The sequence below is a fragment of the Chenopodium album genome, chromosome 10 (genome assembly GCF_948465745.1).
Source record: "Chenopodium album chromosome 10, dcCheAlbu1.1, whole genome shotgun sequence".
NCBI classification, from domain to species: domain Eukaryota; kingdom Viridiplantae; phylum Streptophyta; class Magnoliopsida; order Caryophyllales; family Amaranthaceae; genus Chenopodium; species Chenopodium album.
This window is the reverse complement of record NC_137843.1, coordinates 58,481,924-58,501,861: the sequence shown is the minus strand read 5'-3', so window position 1 is coordinate 58,501,861 and position 19,938 is coordinate 58,481,924. Positions and strand designations below refer to the sequence as shown.

General features: G+C 34.5%; 2 protein-coding genes across 3 annotated transcripts; one reads left to right on the top strand and one right to left on the bottom strand.

The window, feature by feature from the left end:
- The first annotated feature begins 3,509 nt into the window (after positions 1 to 3,509).
- LOC145562708 (uncharacterized) lies at positions 3,510 to 11,860 on the top strand. 2 transcript variants are annotated; one of them, XM_081623077.1, is made up of 5 exons: positions 3,510 to 4,584; positions 7,806 to 8,709; positions 8,905 to 10,216; positions 10,311 to 10,394; positions 11,099 to 11,860. In XM_081623077.1, exons 1-5 carry the CDS (start codon positions 3,978 to 3,980, stop codon positions 11,723 to 11,725), a joined length of 3,534 nt encoding a protein of 1,177 aa, XP_081479203.1. In that variant the 5' UTR covers positions 3,510 to 3,977; the 3' UTR covers positions 11,726 to 11,860. The 2 variants fall into 2 exon arrangements, with proteins under 2 accessions (XP_081479203.1, XP_081479202.1); XM_081623076.1 differs by having other exon boundaries at positions 10,308 to 10,394.
- A 2,006-nt stretch (positions 11,861 to 13,866) lies between these two features.
- Positions 13,867 to 15,887, bottom strand: LOC145565561 (F-box/kelch-repeat protein At3g23880-like). The gene is made up of 3 exons (XM_081625524.1): positions 14,672 to 15,887; positions 14,154 to 14,277; positions 13,867 to 13,984 (listed from the first exon to the last, which is right to left on the bottom strand). The coding sequence occupies exons 1-3, from the start codon at positions 15,885 to 15,887 to the stop codon at positions 13,867 to 13,869; spliced, it is 1,458 nt and encodes a 485-aa protein (XP_081481650.1).
- Positions 15,888 to 19,938: the final 4,051 nt, after the last annotated feature.

Here is a 19,938-nt window from a genome sequence, read left to right as displayed (position 1 = left end):
AGATTAAATGATGGATTTGGGAGATAAGTTGAAAAATTTGCTAATTGTATATGGAAAAAAAAAAAACGGGAGAAACATGGTTGTGGTGTGTTTGCCTTGAACTCAATCAATTATTTAATTTGTAGTTGTATGCATGCAATAACAAAACACCTTTACAAAGGTGATGAAATTGGCCTAGTTGAAATTAAATTTCATTTCTAACCTTAGGTATACCTAGCACTTTCTTTTCTTTTTCCTAATATTCTTCCAATGATAAGATTCGCCTATCAAAAATTTAATATGTGCATTAGCTAGCTTCCAATCAATGTCTTGTAATCTATCTTCTTTATACACTCTATGATCCACTCCCCATATAAAATGTGGCTTTTGTGTTGCTCTTGACCGGAGATGATACACCAATAATATAAAGCAATGAATCAATGAGTAAAGCCCACCATATTTGCTTGCTAGCTATATGAACTAGTTGGACAACATTGTTAGTTTAAAATATCATCTCACGAGAAGGGAGTATCATGTCAAGCTACCATGCACTATCTCTTATTAACATAATTTCTCCTGTCCACATACTGCATATGAATGTCACCCACCGACCATTTCAAACGTGACCCTTATACATATTATTCTTTTAAACTAGGTAAGAGCATCCATCACATAGATTTCAATTTTGCAAGGGGGCAACTTCTACTTTGATGTGGAACGATTGAATTTAACTTTTTGCTAGGTACAAGGGCCTACTAGAACAAGACTTGGTCATCATTGATTAAGTAATATATAAATTCATTTATAACATCCACCTTTAATACTAAGGAGATAATTTTGAACAAGAGCCAAACACATTAAGTGTATTATACAAATTGATGTATGCAGAATTGCTTGGAAAAAATAAATCTAGGATAAAATTTAATATCTTTTCCTCAAAATCTTTGAAACTTTATTGCAATTTGATTTGAACACATATAATCAATTGTCATTTATTATTGTAATATAACAAAATAAGATAAAATAAATTGATAAACAAACCTCATTACAATAAGTTTTTAAAAGTGTCATCTTTCACATTACATGCCTTGCAAGGACTAAGCACAAATTATGCTCAATCTTATATCTTTCTCTTTCTTTCTTATTTTTTCTTGTTCTCAAATAAGCAAAACTAGTGTTAACAAATGTCATTTTTAGGAAAAGAAAAAAGAAAAGTAATTATAAGAAAGAGAAAGTAACTTTTGCTCACTTATTTTGTAGGAACTTGCCCACAAATGATTAATTACCGCTCGTAATAATCGTGATTCAAAATAATAATAAAGGTCATATTTATTTTACCTTAATTTCAATTATCTTAAGTCTATTAAGTTTAAACAAAATAAGATAATGATTAAAAATTTCAGATAGGATACAATGAGGGCTTATAAGATAAAGATAAATATATATATATATATATATATATATATATATTTTAATGTAAATAGTTTATTTCGGAGTACTTGTATTATTCGATAATAATACAAAGTTGATTAGAATTTTATACAAAGTACTAGTTTTATGCCCGTGCGATGCCCGGATTATTTATTGAATTTTAAGATAAATTTTTAATCTATATATTAAATAAATTAGTTAGGAATTGATGTGCTTTTGTGACGATTTGCTATCTAGTAGGCATGTAATGACTAATAATAATGTTGGTTAAAATGTTTGATTTAGGGCCTATTCACATTTACTGAATTTAGCTGAGCTGAACTGAACTGATTGGAGATGAACTAAACTAAACTAAACTGAATTGAGCGGAAATGAATATTTTATGAGAGAAGGAAATTAGGAGCGGAACTGAACTGAACTGATTGGAGCTGAATTGAATTGAAATTAAGTTGAAGTGAACAAGCCCATAATACATTAAAAAAAATTAAAAAAAAAATTTAGCAAAAAATAAATTAAATAAAATAAATGTTCAAAGACAGTTGGGTTGACCTGAACCCAAAACTTTAGGCAAGTGTTGAACATTTCTTGACTCGTAACCTAAAGTGATCCAATTCGAGATGACTCATAACCCGACCCTAATTGACATGTCTACATAGTAATAAAATTCTATTAGATTGTGAAGTATGTTATTTTAACCGATTAGTATATATTATAAATATATGTTTTACTCTTTGAACTACTTCATTCGCTCCAAATAATATTATGATAAAAAATAAATTTATATGATAATTTTTTTAGAATTATAATCTAATAATTTTTTTGAATAAAAATATAATTCAATTTGTACATCTGAAATATTGGTATTTTATCGAAAATAAAACTCTAAACTAACAATTTTATCCTAAAATTCTATCCAAATAGAGTTCTATACTAACTTTTTATTTGATGAAATCTATTTAAATCTATCTAACGTGGCGCGACACTTGGCAAAAAGTTGGAATGCCAAGTGCCACTGCCTTGTGACCTGAATAAAAATTTAGTTTTATATATTAGTTACTAGTTTTGTGCCCCGTGCGATGCCCGAATTATTTATTGAATTTTAAGATAAATTTTTAATCTATATGTCAAATTTTAAAATATATCATTGATACAAAATTAGTCAAGAATTGATATGCTTTTGTAACGATTTGCTATCTAGTAGGCATGTAATGACTAATAATAATGTTGGTAAAAATGTTCGATTTAATTTAATATATTAAAAAAAATAAATTTTTTGGGTTGACCCAAACCTAAAACTTTGGGCAAGGGTTGAACATTCCTTGACTCGTATCTTGAAGTGATCCAATTCAAGATGACTCATGACCCGACCCTAATTGATAATCTACATCGTAATAAAATTCTATTGGATTGTGAAATGTATTATTTTAACCGATTAGTATAGATCATAAATGGGTGTTTTACGCTTTAAACTATTCCCTTCACTCAAAAAAAATATTATGATATAAAAAATAAATTCTTATATAATTTTTGAGAATTATATGTACATATGATATATTGGTATTTTATCGAAAATAAAACTCTAAACTATTTTATCCTAAAATTCTATCCAAATAGAATTCTAAACCAACTTTCTTAATCTTAGGAAATCTATTTAAATCTATCCAACGTGGTGCGACACTTGATAAAAAGTTGAAATGCCAAGTGTCGCTGTCTCATGATCTAACTAAAAGTTTAGGTTTATATATTAGTTATATGATATGATAAGTTAAATTCAAGTGCAATGATTAGTTTACTAGTTACTACTACTCACATATCAATCAAACAATTATATCATCATTTAATCAAACAAGTAAAGCAAACCAACTACTAATCTATATTTATCAAACAACTAATTGATTAACACTATACCAAAATTTCCAATTTCCCTAATTTTCATAAAACGCATCGTTCCACCCTTAATAAATGGTAACCCAATCGATGAAGTGTCAAGTTCCAATTGGCATCACCCACGTAACCCTAAAACTTCCCACCCATAAACAAATCCTCTAACCCAAACACGCCCTTACAATTCTAATCCCAAGGGTATTTTCGTCATATTTTTTAAGCCTGTATTATCCTACGCTCGCCTCCTTTCCGATAAAACAACAAACCCTCTCTCTTCTTATTTTCTCTCTCCTCCACAATTTTCTCTCTCCTCTCGATCGAGATCCTCCGTCGCCGGTATCTTTCTCCGGTGGTTTCGCATTCTTCCGGTCGCCGGAGATTCTGTTCGTTGTGATTTTCGTGGTTGTTTGGTTATAGTAGCGGTTCGTTTTTTGTGGATTGGTGTTGGATTTTTGAAATTAGGGTTCGGTTTTATTGCGGATTGAATTTGAGATTTGAGAAGATTTGCGGATTGGTTTTGGAAGCGAGATTTGAAGGTTTTGTAATGTACGTATGTTTTTTGTTTGGTAGGAGTTGTTTTTCGATTTGAAAAAAAATAAAAATAAAAATTAGGGTTTGAGAAAGGGAGGAAATTAGGGTTTTGGTTGAGTTGATAAAGGGTTTGAATTGAGGAAATAAGATAAATGCCGAGAAGTTCGCGACATAAATCTAGCAAGCATAGTTCGAGGGAAGTGAGGGATTACTCTGATTCGGAGAAAGACTCTGGATTGAAGGAGAAGAAAGGGAGGGAAGATGGTGGGAGTAATAGTAGTAGTAGGCATTTGAAGGAGTCTACTTCTGCTGACAAACGGAAAATTGATTCGAAATCGGCGGATGTGACGAAGGATTTGAGTAGTGTTGCTGTGAATGTTGATATTGTTGAGGAGTATGTTGCGCCTTCGACGTCGAAGAAGCGGAAAGAGAAGGAGGATGATGACCGGTGGACGGGAGGTGATATCGAGCACGAGCTGTCTAAAAGTGATTCGAAAAGGTCGAGTAGGAGAGAAGGGAGTTTGGTGGTGGATGGGGAAGAAGGGAAGAGAAGTGGGAGTAAGGCGGAGTCGAAGCACCATAGGTCTGATAGGAAAGAGAGGAATGAGAAAGAAGGGGGTTCGGAGCGGGATAGAAAGGGCAGTAAAAGTGAGAGATTGGTGGTTGGTGTAACTGGAAATGAGAATGTTGGCAATGAAGGGAATAGGAAACAGGGCAGTGGAGAGGAGCGTGGTGGAAAGCATGGTGTTGGTAATACTGGTAAGGTAACCTGTTTATGTGCTTCTTACTATTGTTTATTGTTGAATGATTGTTTGATTTGTAGGGAACAGTTGCTTACATGGTGTAGTAGGATTGATATTGTCCTGGTGTTTCTTCGTCGTGTGGTTGGTATTGTAGTGTAGGGTTTATTTGTTTTTATTTTCATTGCCACCCTTTCATACATCAAAGGAGGTGGATGTTTACTAGTTGCTTCAATTGGCTGTCCTTGTATGGGCAATGTCATGTCTAGCTCTAAAACTGATTTATGACGCACAAGGATTATGTTAATAGTGTGTTTGGATTGAGTATTTGAAGAAATGATGATAGTGGAAATAAGGTGAGGGATTCATTTTCTTTGCTTGGATATTGGAAGGGCAAAAGCCAAAAGGAAAGAGTCTTTTCCCTTCATTTTTAGTATAGCTGAACTTTTAAATGTTGTAAATTTTGTGAGAGGAATTTGCTGTTCCGCGCCCACTTCCCTTCCTCGTATTTCGTTATTACTGTCTTAGCAATTAGATTCAGTAAGTTAGAATAGTTTGTATATAGGCTTTTGTTGGTTTAAAGTTCAATATAATGGAAGAAAGAGTATCTAGAATTTGGATGTATTAATTTGTTTAATTGGGCTTGGTGAAAGTGTTAAGGTAGCCTTCTAATATTACAATGATTTTGAGAAGTGGTAAAGGTGGAATATATGTGGGAAGGACCAGTTTTGGGATTTTCATCTGCATGATTTTAGGGAAAGCAGGAAGAAATATTTTTTTGTATTTCTGATGATACTGGTAAGCTGATTATTTTGTTTAGTAGTTGGTTTTTTGGGGCACTTGGGCTGGTTGATAGGTAATCGAGCAGATGACCTGAGTTTTGACCTCAGTCATTGCCGGTACATATTTAATGTACCTGTATTTATGTGAATGTTAGTGTGCTATCTTCTGGACATATTCATCAAATAAAAAAGTCTGTATTTGTTTTTTTTGGAGAGGGGGATGGCTTTGAATTATAAATGCAGAAGTAAGAGGCTAATTATAATATTTTTTTTTGTTACGGGACCAAGAAGTTAGGCTAATGGTTGCAGTAAGATCAAAGACAATAAGAAATGTCATGCTATCCACCTCATGCTAGAGGCAATCATGTAGCTAGATATGGGATATTATACATGGCATGGAGTGCTTCTTTTTTGTGAAAACAGAATGGGTATTGTGGATTGGGTTAAAAACTGTCTATCCATTATGCTTGTTATGCTCTTTGTTCTTATGCAAGTATTTTTTTAGTAAAAATATTCATTCCTCTTTGATTGGTGCTTGCTTGGTTGATAATTCAGCTCATTATTATTCACTTAATGATTGTTTTGAAAAACCTTGAGGAGTGCAATCTGAATTTTCCCTTCAGAGCTTCTTTCTTGCAGGAGACTTGTGGTGTTGTGAATGCACCTTTATATCTACATCATGCATTTGAGTTAGCTCTTGCATCGTGGCTATCTCTCTCTCTGGCTTTTTAATTGTTTTTGGGCTGCACTGGAAATTGTCACCTGGAGTCTTGGTCCTTAGCATGGTTACCATCTGTAAAAAGCATCCTTATAGATTAGAATTTTATTATCTTTGGTCATTTTATAAGGTTTTGCACTTCATGGGTATGGTCTTGCACTCATCATGGACTGTCCCTGTTGGTGTTGTGGAAGGGTATTTTTTGTGCTCAATCATCTTACATTTTGTAGATTTGTGATAAATGTTTGCATACTACCATCTATTTTTATCTCTAAAGATGTTCAGTAATGGAATTTACATGATAGAGGATCTAAGAGATCATGCGTTACTATACTTATGATCTGGTGTTTTGAAGTTTATTTACTTTTTAAAGTTAACTTTTAAATATCGTATTAGTTTCCATATTCAGTATTTTTCTAGGCAGAAATTTTTAGGAGTATCCTTTTTTTATTCCTTAATTTATTTGGTTACTTAGCATTGCTGGGGTTGTGATTATCTTTATTTTTTAAAGTCACCACCTATGTCAATTAGTTATACCTCAATTATTTGTCAAAAGAATAATTTCTGTTTTGGTGTACACATGAGATATTTAACCGGTTGATGATGTTAAAAATTCAGCAATATGGCGCTTATTTGTGTTTATTTTAACTTCTATACTGTATTGTTGAATGCATTGGAGAGTAGTGAAAAAAGTTTTTTTTTTTTTTTTTGGTTTTGCCGAGCTTAAGATCTTTGATTTATTGGGAGTTTATTTGTGGGGTACTTTGAAATCTCATTGTTTCTTTTGGTAGAAGAAGACTCATTGGCATTTGGCACTATGATATAATTAAGTACCGCCAAAAAAGGCCATTAGAATCACTGCGCTGCATGAATCAGTTATTGAGTGTCTTGTTTCTTAAAGTAGATAACTATATTTTTGACAAATTGTCTTAATGCATGACTTTGGAAGCTGGACAGGATGAGACAGACCTGGAGGTCACTCATACTGTGGTTAGTGATTGCTAGTTCAAATCTTTGCCCTGTTATTTAACAATATTCAAGTTGAGAGTTTTTTTGTCAGTTGACAGTTCTTATTTATTATTACTCTAAGGTCTAATCATAATTTCCTTATTTAATAAGAATTTCTACCAGTAATAGAATTTTCAGTCCACTGACTGTTTATTGTCATTATAATTTTTCAATTTTTTTTGTTATCTCGGTTTTATTGAAATAATTAATTGATTTGAGATATGTGCGATGCAATTCAATATAATGTATATCCCACTATTTTGTTGATGAGATTTATTTTCCTCTAGGAAGAATTTTAAGTGGAGATTATTTATAGTATTAAGGATTATAAAGCTAAGAGTACAGAACAATGAAGGCACAAAACTCTGGCATGCTGGTTTTTTCCTTGTGTTTATCGGAGTGGACTCATACTGACAGCACATATATATGTTCTTGGTTATACTGCATATCCTTTGCATATTTGTTTGCCTCTATCGTATTGAAGGTTTTTGAATAAGTTGAATCCATGTTTGATTTGTGATTGTTAACATTACACTTTTTCTGACACAAAATCAGTTTGCCGTGTTTGCCTTTTGTTTCTGGTGATTGCCTGGTTCTGCTAAGTATTGTGTATTGATTTGAGTAAGGATCTATGCTGAAGTTATATATTGGATAAGGGATGATATGTGATATTTTATTTCTTTTTGAAGATTTGTAGAGTTATTGAACATTGTTCTTGTTATTTTGTATCAGACTATATCATACAAGAGGAAGTTCGTAACCCTGATACAGAGAGAGATCTCGATCGACGAGTTAGAAGGAAAAGAGATGGTTCGGGCGATGGGGACAAGCATCAGGAAAGTACTCGAGAACTGGATGATAGAAGATTGTCTTCTAGGGAAGATATTGTCAGATCAGGGAAGTCTAAAGATGAAGGTCACAAGGATGAGAGAGTTAGAGATAGGTACCAAGAAGATATAGATAAGGAGAACTGGCATCAGGATGAAAAGCAGAGGGATAATCGGGCTATTAAAGAGTATAGCAGTGTCAGGTCAGATGATAAACATCTAAATGAAAAGAAGAAAGATTTGGATGTGTCCCAAAAGAAATCTAAGCCCCTAGGCAGCGAATATGAACGAGAGTCAGAGCGAGAACGAGACCGTGATAATGATAGAGACAGGGTTCGGGACCGAGAGCGGGATCGCACCCGTCATGATCGGGATCGTGAACGTGACAGGGACCATGATGACCGGGAGCATGATCTTGATCGTGAGCGGGATCTTGAGCGTAGCTATGAGCGAGATCGTGAACTAGACCGGGACAGGGAACGTGGCCGTGATCGTTATCACCGTGAACGTGACAGAGACCGAAACCGTGATCGTGATCACAACCATGATCGAGGCCGAGATCGGGATTATGATCATGAGTATGGCTCTCATGTTGATGATAAGAGCTCTAGGTACAAGGACGATAGAGGGAGGAGAAGATCTGTTGAGGGGTATGATGACTATCATGGTGATAAATCTAGAAGGGTAGAGTCAGAGGTTGATAAGGAAAGATCTTTACCCCGAAAAGCACATATAGACAGTGTTGTGAGCAGCGGTCGACGTAGGTCCTCACCCAATTCTAGGGCTTATGTTAGTACAGATAAATACAGGTGCTCTTCTTGTCTGTACCTATTAAATGCATTTCTTGTATAACTGGGTATGTAGTTGCAGATTGTTACTTGGATATTTACATTTTGGCTTCGAAGACACATTGTTTTGAAAATTACCTTTTGCTGTATCCAAGTGATTGGCTTCAAATTCATGATATTTCTAACTGCATATTTTGCTGTTATTTAATGTTTTAGAGATGGAATCCAAGATGAGGCTAAGTATGGTGATTCCTCGAGAGATGCCTTTACGTCTGAGGCACTTGATAAAGTTCCTAAGTATCGATCAGGGGAGAAGCGCACCAAGTTTGACGACAATCATGTAGGAGAATCATCTGAAAGATCTCCAAATGCCAAGGCTTCTCCTGCAGGTTTGAAGGAAAGATCTCCTACAACTAGTGTGGATCGCAGATTTCAAAATAGAACTAGCAGGAGAAGGAGCCTTGATGTTGATGAGGCTGAGAGGAGGAGCAGTGGCTCCAATGATGTAAGAGATATTTCTGTTAATGAGGACCGACAGGGTAGAGATTTTTCTGTAAAGAAGCCTACTGGGGAGGAGTATCCTCCAGTAGAATCTCCTTTTCACCATAAGTCAAGTCAGGGCAATATTTCATCTCACACTCCTGGTCCATCTGGGTTTAGGAGTGGAGCTGACAGCCCTTCCTTCATGGGATCTTTAGGAGAAGACACTAGAGGTCATTCAGGAAGCCGATTCAGGAGAAGTGTTGATCCCAATGTAGGAAGAGGGCCTGGAAATGGTTGGAAGGGGGCACCTAACTGGCCCTCACCACTACCTAATGGCTTTATGCCCTTCCCACCAGGTCCTCCCGGGCCACATCATGGGGGGTTCCCACCCATGCTCTCTCAGTTCCCTCCTCTTTTTGGTGTTAGACCATCTATGGACATGAACCACCCTGGGATGCCTTATCATATGTCTGAAGGGGACCGGTTTTCTGGTCATGTAAGACCTTTAGGATGGCAGAATATGGTAGATGGCCCAGTTCATTTCCATGGATGGGATGTAAGTAATGGTGTCCTTAGGGATGAGTCATCCATGTATGGGCCTGGTCATCTTGCCAATGCTCAAAGAAGGGACATGAATCAAGATATGTGGAAACCAAATGGCGATCCGAATATGGATGTGACATCTGTGTCTCAAAAAGATGGTCCCATGGCTAAAGCATCTATGGATGAAGTTTCATCTGTGCAGGGTGCTTCAAGGCTTAATGTTGAAAGTGGTGCCTTTGATGAGGGGCCAAGTCAAAAGATGATTACTTCAAGTGGTCCGTCATCCACAAAGGAAATTCCAATGACTCCAGCTAAAGTGACTACAGAGAAGACTCCTGAATCATCTAGTGTTGATGAAACTGCTCAATCAGTGCGTGCATACCTTGCTAAGCTTGATATTTCGATAGATATGGCTGATCCAGAATTGTATAATCAATTTATTAACCTTGCTGTCAAGGGACAGTCTGAATTAATTGAAGAAGTGGAACTTGAATTTACTGAGGTAGAATCTTCTCGAATTTTGTCTTGCCTCCCTTCATCATCTTTGACATAGATTGAATATATATAGTGCTTATATTTCTGTGACTCATTAGCAGGAGAGGACAGTTGCTGACTCAGAGATCGCAAATCTATCCATGGGTTTGACGTTTTTCCCTACTGCCAAAGCTTCTATTTTTAAGGTGTGTCTTTTAACTGATGCAATATACCTTGACTCTTGGGTCTGATTTTATAACATCTAAAATGAAAATCATTTCTGTTTGGGGTAGGGATAGTGTGGTTTCGGAATAATGACTACGAAAATAGTATTGGAATCACTTAGGTGGTTCAGCTGCTAAAAAGGTTGATTTGTGTTATGGAGTATTATTTAAATAAATTTATATTTAGTCTATTAAGATGATTTTGTTTGTCCAAGCTGGCTGATGCTGTTTTAATAAATAAGTTATAATAACTGGCAAGGTTGCTGTTTATGTTAGTTTTTATTGTCTTTTGGTTTGCTATTAGTTCTTATCCACCTAAATATGTATTCCTTATAAATGGTAATGCTTATATATGAGTAATACGGCTATTTTGTTTCTTTTGTTGCAAATTTCATTCAATTGGACTTTTGTTTTATGTCATCAGTTAGTGAGATGTGTGTATATCTGTTTCTGCTCTCATGCGAGATATATATAATTGGTGATGAACATTTATATGACTACATTAGTTTAACTTTTAACTTTCCTGAGTCCTTGTTTGTTACAATTGAATGTAGTTATTGTTAATTATTTTCTTGTGATTGTTGCTTTTTGACCTCCTGACTAACTGAATAAACCTGATAAGTGGAATTTACTGATCTAGCTTGTGCTTAAATGTAACTGTTAATGTGCTTTCAACTTGATTCCAGAAAGCAATGAATCTATACAAGACGCAGAGCACTAAAAGATTATTTTCTGGGATACCTAATTGGGAAATCTTGCATAGTCCCAAAGATTCCGAGCTTGAGGCGGAACCAATTTTGGCGCAAGAGGATAAATTAGACAATCCTGTTAATTGTAGTGCTAATAAGGAAGAGCCTATTCTGGCGGTTCCAGAAGTCGTTTCCACCACACCTGTGGTAGAAGGGAAAGAACCTGTTTCCATAACCAGTGATGAAGTGCTGAACGATGAATCCTTTGAGGGTGCTGAGCTGGATCTTGGTCTTAGCAATCAAGGACAAACACCAGTTCTCATGCTGGAGAAAGTGGATGAAGAAATTAATCCTGACAAGGAACTCTTGTCTGTTGAGAACACCTATTCCGATGAATTTGAATCAAACACCAATAAAGAGGTTGTTGGTAATGAATATAATGATGGTATGAGAGGTGGTGCTGAGTCCGCCGCTTCTGATGAGCAGTTGGATGTTGCTGTAAGTGGTCCTTTAGTTATGTCCCATGATTCTGTTAAAGTATGTGAAACTTTAATGTCAGTGTCAAATGAGTCAGATTCGGTAATTTTGAGTCGGATACATCATGCTCCTGAAAGTACACATTGAAACAATTTTTTTTTAAATATTTTTAATTTTCGTTTAATGCTCAGCAATTTTCCGTTCATCCATCCTTTCATATTTCTCTCTATTATGAAGAGAAAGTGTTGTCAAAGCAATAAAATCAAAATGCATCTGTGTTTCTTTTTTCTGCCCCTAATAAGTGTTTCTTTCTTTGATGAGCTGTTTTGCACTTGCTTCTGCATTTCCTTCCTATTTTGTGCCTAATCTAATAATCTTGACATGAAAAGACAAAATGTTTCTTTTGGCAAGCATCTGTATCACTCTCTATGTTGCCTATGTTCCATTTGTTGGATTATTTGGATTCTGTGCTTTTGTTTAATTTTTGGAATTGAACTATTTTTATTTGGAGTAAAACATGCAATCTCATCTTTGAAATTCTTACATAGTTTTGTTAAGATGCCTTTTTCACTTCATCCATTTGCGTTTAATGCACGGATGCACCATCAGTATCCCTCTATAAATTTTGTGAAGATTGTGAGTTAAAAAAAGAAAAACAAAAATTTGAGTGCTTTGTGAATTCTGTGTGTGACTACATGAGAAATCCTAAATCTATAATAGCTTGTGTCATATAACTACATTTTGAAATGTTTGAGATAATTCATATATTAAAAGTGTTAAAATTTATTCAAATAAAAAAATGTTTGGATAATTATAACCTCTAAAATGTTAAATTATTTTATGTGTTCTTGTAAATATTAGTTGCTTCTCCTTTACAATAGTGTGTGGACATTTTTACTCTAAAAATTATATGTATTTTCCTTCGTTAGCACTGTCAATAGTGATATAATTTCTTTTATTTGATTCTCGTACCTTATGTTTTAACTCAATATTTGTGGGAAGCCAATTCTTTTATTATTTTATTTATTTATTTATTTAGGGTACTAGTAATATAGTATGGACTCGAGTTGTGCCAGTTTGTAGTACGAAGTATTTAACTTAAGAAATTATAAGTCCCACATAACTACATAATGTATGTTGATCCACAATGCTAATGAAGGAATTCTTTGTTAAAACTTACTCTCTTGCATTGGCTTATCAGGTGCTTATGAGACGAGACAACTCGTGGGCTACTCAAGCTCGATTCGGTCAAAACTCGACTCGAGTCAGCTCGAGTTGACCTTGAGATTGACTCGAAATGTTAATGAGTCGAGTCGAGTAATTCAATATTCGACTCGAAAACTTGTGAGAAGCTCGAATTTTGTATACATTATTATAATTAATAAAATAAAAATATTTTTATTTAAAACTTTATTTTGCAGTGATAATTAATAAATATATAACATTTAAGTACTTATATAGGAGGCACCACTAAGACCAAATTAATTAACAAGCTACTTGAAATCGACTCGGTCAAAACTCGACTCGATATGTTAACGAGTTGAGTTGAGATACTCTAAACTTGAACTCGACTCGCATCATAAGTACCCTAGGCTTATGAAAGGCGTTACAATTTTATAAAATCATAAACCTGAAACAATAAACAAAATAAAAATAAATAAAGAAATAAAATTAGGGTTTAAGAGAGGAGAGGGTGGGAGATGAGGACATTAGCAAATTGACAAATTAATTCACCACTCATTGATAATATGAAATGATCCAATCTTAGTTGGAATTGCATGAAATTCGATAATGTTTCATTTTTTAAATAAAAACATTTTATTGGTTACAATCCTTGATCAATTACAACCAACATTCAGTTAGAACATATTTTTTTTTTTAATTTTTTTGAAAGGACAGTTAGAACATAATGTATCTCACGCTTGATTGAGGAGTCCAATAATTTGGTATAATTTGCAAAGCCACAAAGGGAACTACCAACAAACTATATATACACGTTTGATCAAAAAAATGAAAAGCTAGGATTCTTTATGTGTTAATACCCGTCGCAAAGCCAGAAGGAAGGGGTTAATAACTTAATACTCTAGTGTAATACCCATGGCAAATTCCGGCTCGAGCTTGAACAAAACCGGCCGGGTTGGTCCAACCAGCTAGATACAGTCCGGTCTAAATAAGTTGCCATCCAAGTTTCTGATTCAAATTCGACTGTATTTGATTCATGTGTTGATACAGTGGAAACTATCAATTATTCCTCTAGAAGTGTGGTTATTTAACCACTGTAAGATTAATCAGGTAAAGAAAATTTTGACCAAAAGCATATAAATCACTAATAATTCAACACCAACTTGTCCAAAAGTAGTACCAGCTTCAAAACCAAGATCTTCCTTAAAAAACTGAAAGGGATAACTATTGCAAAGACATAAACTATTCATAATAAACTAACCTTACAAGCATAAGAGAGGATATCATGAACAAAGACAAAACATGATCTTCCTCTATATCACTCTTACAAAAGGCAAGTTCAGTTGCAAGTTATCAGTTTGGATGACGAAACCGGAGTCATTTGCAAAATTACAATCCATATCTCAAGGCTAGAAGCTGATGACAACAAATCTTCCAAGACAATTCCCAATCTATGGCCACAGCATTGGGCATAATTTGTCTCCTAGATCCAAAAGACCCTCTGTACTTCTTTAGTTCTTTGTAATCCCATAGAAATTAAAGATCCCACAAAAGTAGTAATTGATCCATAATGAATACAGCCACCAACTGATGATTAGTCATATGAAGTAAGATAGAACTTAGTAGTTAGTATTACAAATAAAGTCTGAATGGAAATACAAACTGAAAAGTCCTATAAACTCAAAGTCAAATCAATTTCACCACCATCGCCACCGCTACCATCACCATCACCACCATCTTCTTCGTCCTCTTCCTCTTCCTCTTCCTCATCATCACCACCATCTTCTTCGTCCTCTTCCTCATCATCACCATCAACATCACCACCATCTTCTTCGTCCTCTTCTTCATCATCATCACTGCCATCTTCTTCGTCTTCTTCCTCTTCCTCTTCCTCCTCATCATCATCATCACCATCAAGAGGAAAAGGAGAAAAGGGGGAAACAATACTCTCTACATAATCGTTCAAATTGTAAACCTTAGAACCAGAATTCCTCACAACATATGATGGCAGATCCCAATATGGGTCAACAATCACAAATCCATGATCCGCAGCTTGAATGCAGATAATGCCATTGTATGTGAGCCCTAATACACGGATGCAACGTCCAGCAATCTCCTCTTGCAAGTCAATCCTATACATTAACTTCCAAGAACCCCAATTGTTGTATTCCTCCAACATCCACAGCTCTAACATCCATTCCCCTTCCTCAATTTCTTCCTCGGAATCTTCCTCCGAGTCTTCCTCAGAGCCTTCCCCAAATTCATTGTAAGAATAATGTACAAACGCTACACAAAGACAATCACATTCTCCAATGACACCAAGCAGCCTCTGATTGACACTCGGAAATAGCTCAGGCTCAATTGAGAAGGGTATCCTCTCAAAGGCTTCAGTAACCAAATTAAATTTCAGTATGCATTTGCGGTGAATAAGGTAATGCAATGCATCATCCTTGAACACTGAGTTACATCCCGAAATGGAAGACAGATCACCATCACTAACGCGTATCCTTCTCCAACTACCATTCCTTAACGAGTACAAATACATGTACATTTCATGGTATGGCTTATACTGTTTAGACACTAAGAGGATATTGTAGTCATTTAAGGAATGAACGAAGCCAAACCAGCAAGAATCAATATAAACATAAGTCGAAATCCCTCCAACAGGCAATGAAATTTCTCTAGCTTCATTGGTAATAGGGTTCGAAAGATACATAAAATCCTCATCATATCTTTTCTTATCCATCTCCTTAATGTAAAGACATACAAGACCATTACATGATCCAATCATGAAAAAGTAACAACCCTCGAAAGTATCATCATCGTCGAATTGTCTTCCCCATGGGTTTAACTCTACGCCCTCAGTGATATCCGCATAACTACTAAATTTGAGCGAAGACAAGGTATTATATCTAAGCATAGCAATGGTTAAGGGTGGATTAGCGGCCGAGTACGAAAAATTGATATGAGATATGGCAAATTCAGGGTCTGAGATTAGGGAATTCAGTTTTTTGCACACACAACTGAGCCTTCCTAAGGATTTTGCAGGCATTCGAAGCAGGATTTCATGGATTAAATCATCTGCTAACCCCAAAAATAGGGATTTTTCATATTTGGTGTGTTTCATAGTAGATTAAGGCTTGGCACTCCTTTGAAAACAAATTCACAAAATCCAACAGTCAAGAACAACAATTTCACACAATTACACACTAAAATTTCACAACTTCCCACTAAAACTTCACAACAATTTCCCACAAAAAACCCACAACAATTTCCCACAAAAAGTTGAATTTTTTATTGTTTAAACTATAGAATTGTGTCATTGAAATATAATCAGGTACCCAAATGAAGAATTATGAACAAAAATTAAAAAATGTATGGGAGTAATATGATAAATAAAATGGGAAAATTAAAAGAAACAAAGATTATACCTTAAGGAATGCTGAAGCTGCACTTGTGAAAGAAGATTGATGACGGCGATGGCTTCCTGATGAATCGGCACAGTAGTTTTAAGAGGGAAAGAGGAGAGATTTTTGAAAAACTTTACCACATTCTTGTTTTTTGAAATAAAATTACCCTAGTTTTTTTTATTTAATATTAGGATGTACTTGTTATAATCTTCCCAAGGAAGTTTTTATTATTATTATTATTTTTTTTTCAGTGTTTAGAGAACTACAAGGATAAGGGTAAGAATCGATCTCAGAACCTCCTAAAATCGAAAGAGAAGATCTAATAACTTGAACTATCCTTCATTCCCAAGGAAGTTTTTTATAAATACTCATTTTATTACTCCTTATAGTAAGTATATAGAAAATTAAATTACGAATTTCTCCTTTCCCACAACAATTTTTTACAAGTAATATACTATGGAGTATTACAATTTTAATTGTTGTTGCACTCATTAATGATAATTTGTACCCCTTTTTCTCTCTCTCTCTCTCTTTCTTTTTTTTTTTTTTTTTTTTTTTTTTTTTTTTTTTTTTGCCCAATTACAAAAATTTATGTCAAACTATAAAAACTTTAAAGTATCGTGTTAAAAGAAATTTGCTATTAATTGTTGTAGGTTATACTCTTACACAAAAAAAAAAAAAAAAAAAAATAAAAAAAAATAAAAAATAAAAATGAAGAAAATAAATTACTCTATTGTGTAGGTTTTTTTTTTAGGAATACTCTATAGTATTTGAGTTGCCTTTAATAAATTATCGAGTTATGAAATTTTTACAATAGAACTATTATACTCCTTCCGTTTTTAAATACTTGCTCCACTTTTCATTTCCGACCGTTTTTAAATACTTGCTCCATTTCCTTATTTGGAAAGCTTTTACAATATTTAATTACTTTCTCTCTAGTGGACCCAACATATTTATATTTTATTAATTTCATATTCTCTCTCCTTCAATTCTCTCCACTACCTACGCTTTATATAATTTTTTATTTTCCACCAACCCCACTACCTCTATATTTTATTATTTTCTTCAATTTCTCCTAAAACTCCGCGCATGAAAAAATGGAGTAAGTATTTAAAAACGGAGGGAGTAGTATCTTAATGGTTATAAGGGAATTACTTTGTATTTTTTTACTTGAACATTAATAGCTCTATGGAGTTCCATTTTCAAAATAAGAGCATATTGAAGTAAGTTTTACCAAATTTCAGTAATCACAACTAATGGTCATTCTAGATTTGTATCTAGTTTTCCCGTCAAATAAACTTGATTTATGACATATTTAGAAAGAAGACAAATCTATCATATCAAACAATTGGGTGTATTACAAACAAGAAACAACAACTAACACACTTCTAAGATCAAACACTACAAATCAAAGGCTACAACATACCAACATCATTAAGATCGATATTTCTTTAAAAAAAAAAAAAAAAAAAAAAAAAAAAAAAAAAAAAAAAAAAACTCTTCCTTTCCAATTCTAATCCAACCAAGTATTGCTGAATTTCTTGGGATGTCGAAAATAGGCTACTACTATATCAGAGTAGTTGCACACAACCTAAGCTGTCACACCTCTTGTCTAGGCTCAATGTCGGGTCGAATAAGACTTTGAACATAATCACCACTTCACTTAACCTCTCACAACGATGAAATTGCACAAAATTTGGCGGATCACTTCTCATGTCAACCAGCACTAGATCATTCTCGACGACAATCATAACCTTCCCGGACTCCGTTGGTTGAAATATACCGTGACAAACACCTCCTAAGTTCAATTTCAACAAGCACGTCCACGACTTCGTTACACCGTACTCTTTCATCACCCACATTTTAACAAAAAGCAACCATCCATGTTGCACAATTTAATCACGCAATCGTCCCCTAACTCGGTTTTTGGCGCCAAATCCAACAATTTAAACGCATTGTCTCTCTCATTAGCCAAATCGAATGCACCAATGTATTTCCCGAATTTCCCTAGAGTAAAAACCCAATGCAAGGTTTCATTCACCAATACTCCTATACAATTATACCAACATTCTTGACAAGACAAGGGCAGTACATTTGGCCCAAATCTTCGCGGTATTGTCTATACCTTAATGAGTACACATACACAACTATCCCGGGACGTTGTGGACTAATTGGCAAAGATATGGCAACAATGCTGTAATCCTTAGTCGACGACACATAGCCAAACCCGAAACTGAACTGATTTTCACCACGATTACTAACAATGATTCGATCATTTTGGATACTCACAACATTATCACCAACATCAAGACATGGGTTGTAAACAATGTAGTCAAAATTATTATTATGTCGATCATTTACCAACACAAGAGAAGAAATCAAGAGTACTAAACCATTACAAGAAGCAATCGAACGAGTGTTAAACTCGTTCTCATGATTACCCACAAATTTACGACTGAAATTATCAAGATTCTTGTCAAATGCTTCGTAATTAATAGATTCAAATGTACCTTCATAGTTAAGAGTAAGAATGGAGTTTGAAGAGAAATGAGAAGAGCGCTGAAGTTGGGTTTCGGCGAAGTGGGAAGATGAGATTAAAGAAAACCATTGCTTCGAGACACATTTGCATATAATAAGAGTTTTGATGGGGAGTCTTGAGAGGAATGTAATGGAGATTAGGTCATTAGGAAGCTTTTCCATCTGAGTTTAGTTTTCGGGTTTTGCGGTGGTGGTTGTGGAGGAGAGCAGGCGGGGAAGAGAGAGGAAATGGGTTGTTTTTAGTGGTTCTTGGGTGAAAAACAGGGGAGTGTGTTTTTAGTTTGTAGTAACGAGAGTTTGATGACGAATCATGATTTTCAGGAGTATTTATAAATGAAAATTGTACGAGTAAAATGAGTTTAAACATAAAAAATAAATGCAAGGCTTGGATTGGCCCAAATGAATGGACCATATGGGTCGTTGATAATTGCAGCCCACTAACGAAATTCAGTTAAATATTTTAATTTTTGTAAAGTTTTTTTTTTTTTTTTTTTTTTTTTCTTTGGCTCATGTAATAAAATAATGTGTATTTGTATGATCAAATGGAATAGAAGAAATAACACTAATGTGAAGATAATAATGTTGTACTTACTTGGGGGAAAAAAGAAAGAAATGTGATACGAGTAGTTAATTGGGGAAGAAGAAATTAAGTAATTTTTTCACTTTAACAAATTTTGTTACTGCAAGTGGTAATGAGACTTATAAAGGACAAATGATACAATCCTACAAACATAGTTTGGTAACCATAATGGACTAGTGGAGTGGCCTTATTAGACTCCGTGTTACTAAAGTACATAAATACCCCTATACCCCTCTTTACTATTAAATTAATTAAGACCTTTTTGAAAAGATTAAGAGTCTGTTTTTTCAGCTTATTTTCAATTAGTTCAATTCAGTTCACTCCACTTTCAATAAATTAAGTTCAGTTCAGTTTTTAAAGGTAAAATACTTGGCAAAAATTAGAAATCGTCTTTGTCAAGGAGTAAAAAAAACTAATGCATGGGAAAGTGTGTTTTGTGTCTTAAAAGAGGAATGAAAATAATGAGTTTTAAGAAGAAGTACAGAGTACAATAGTAAAACCGTACTCAGTTTCATCTCCAACGAGTGGCTACGAATAATCTCAGTACATTAAATTGTTCAAGTTTCATACTACCTCCGTTTCATATTATCTGCAATGATTAGACATTTTTCCTCTCTACTTTATGTCAAATCGTTGCATATAATATAAAA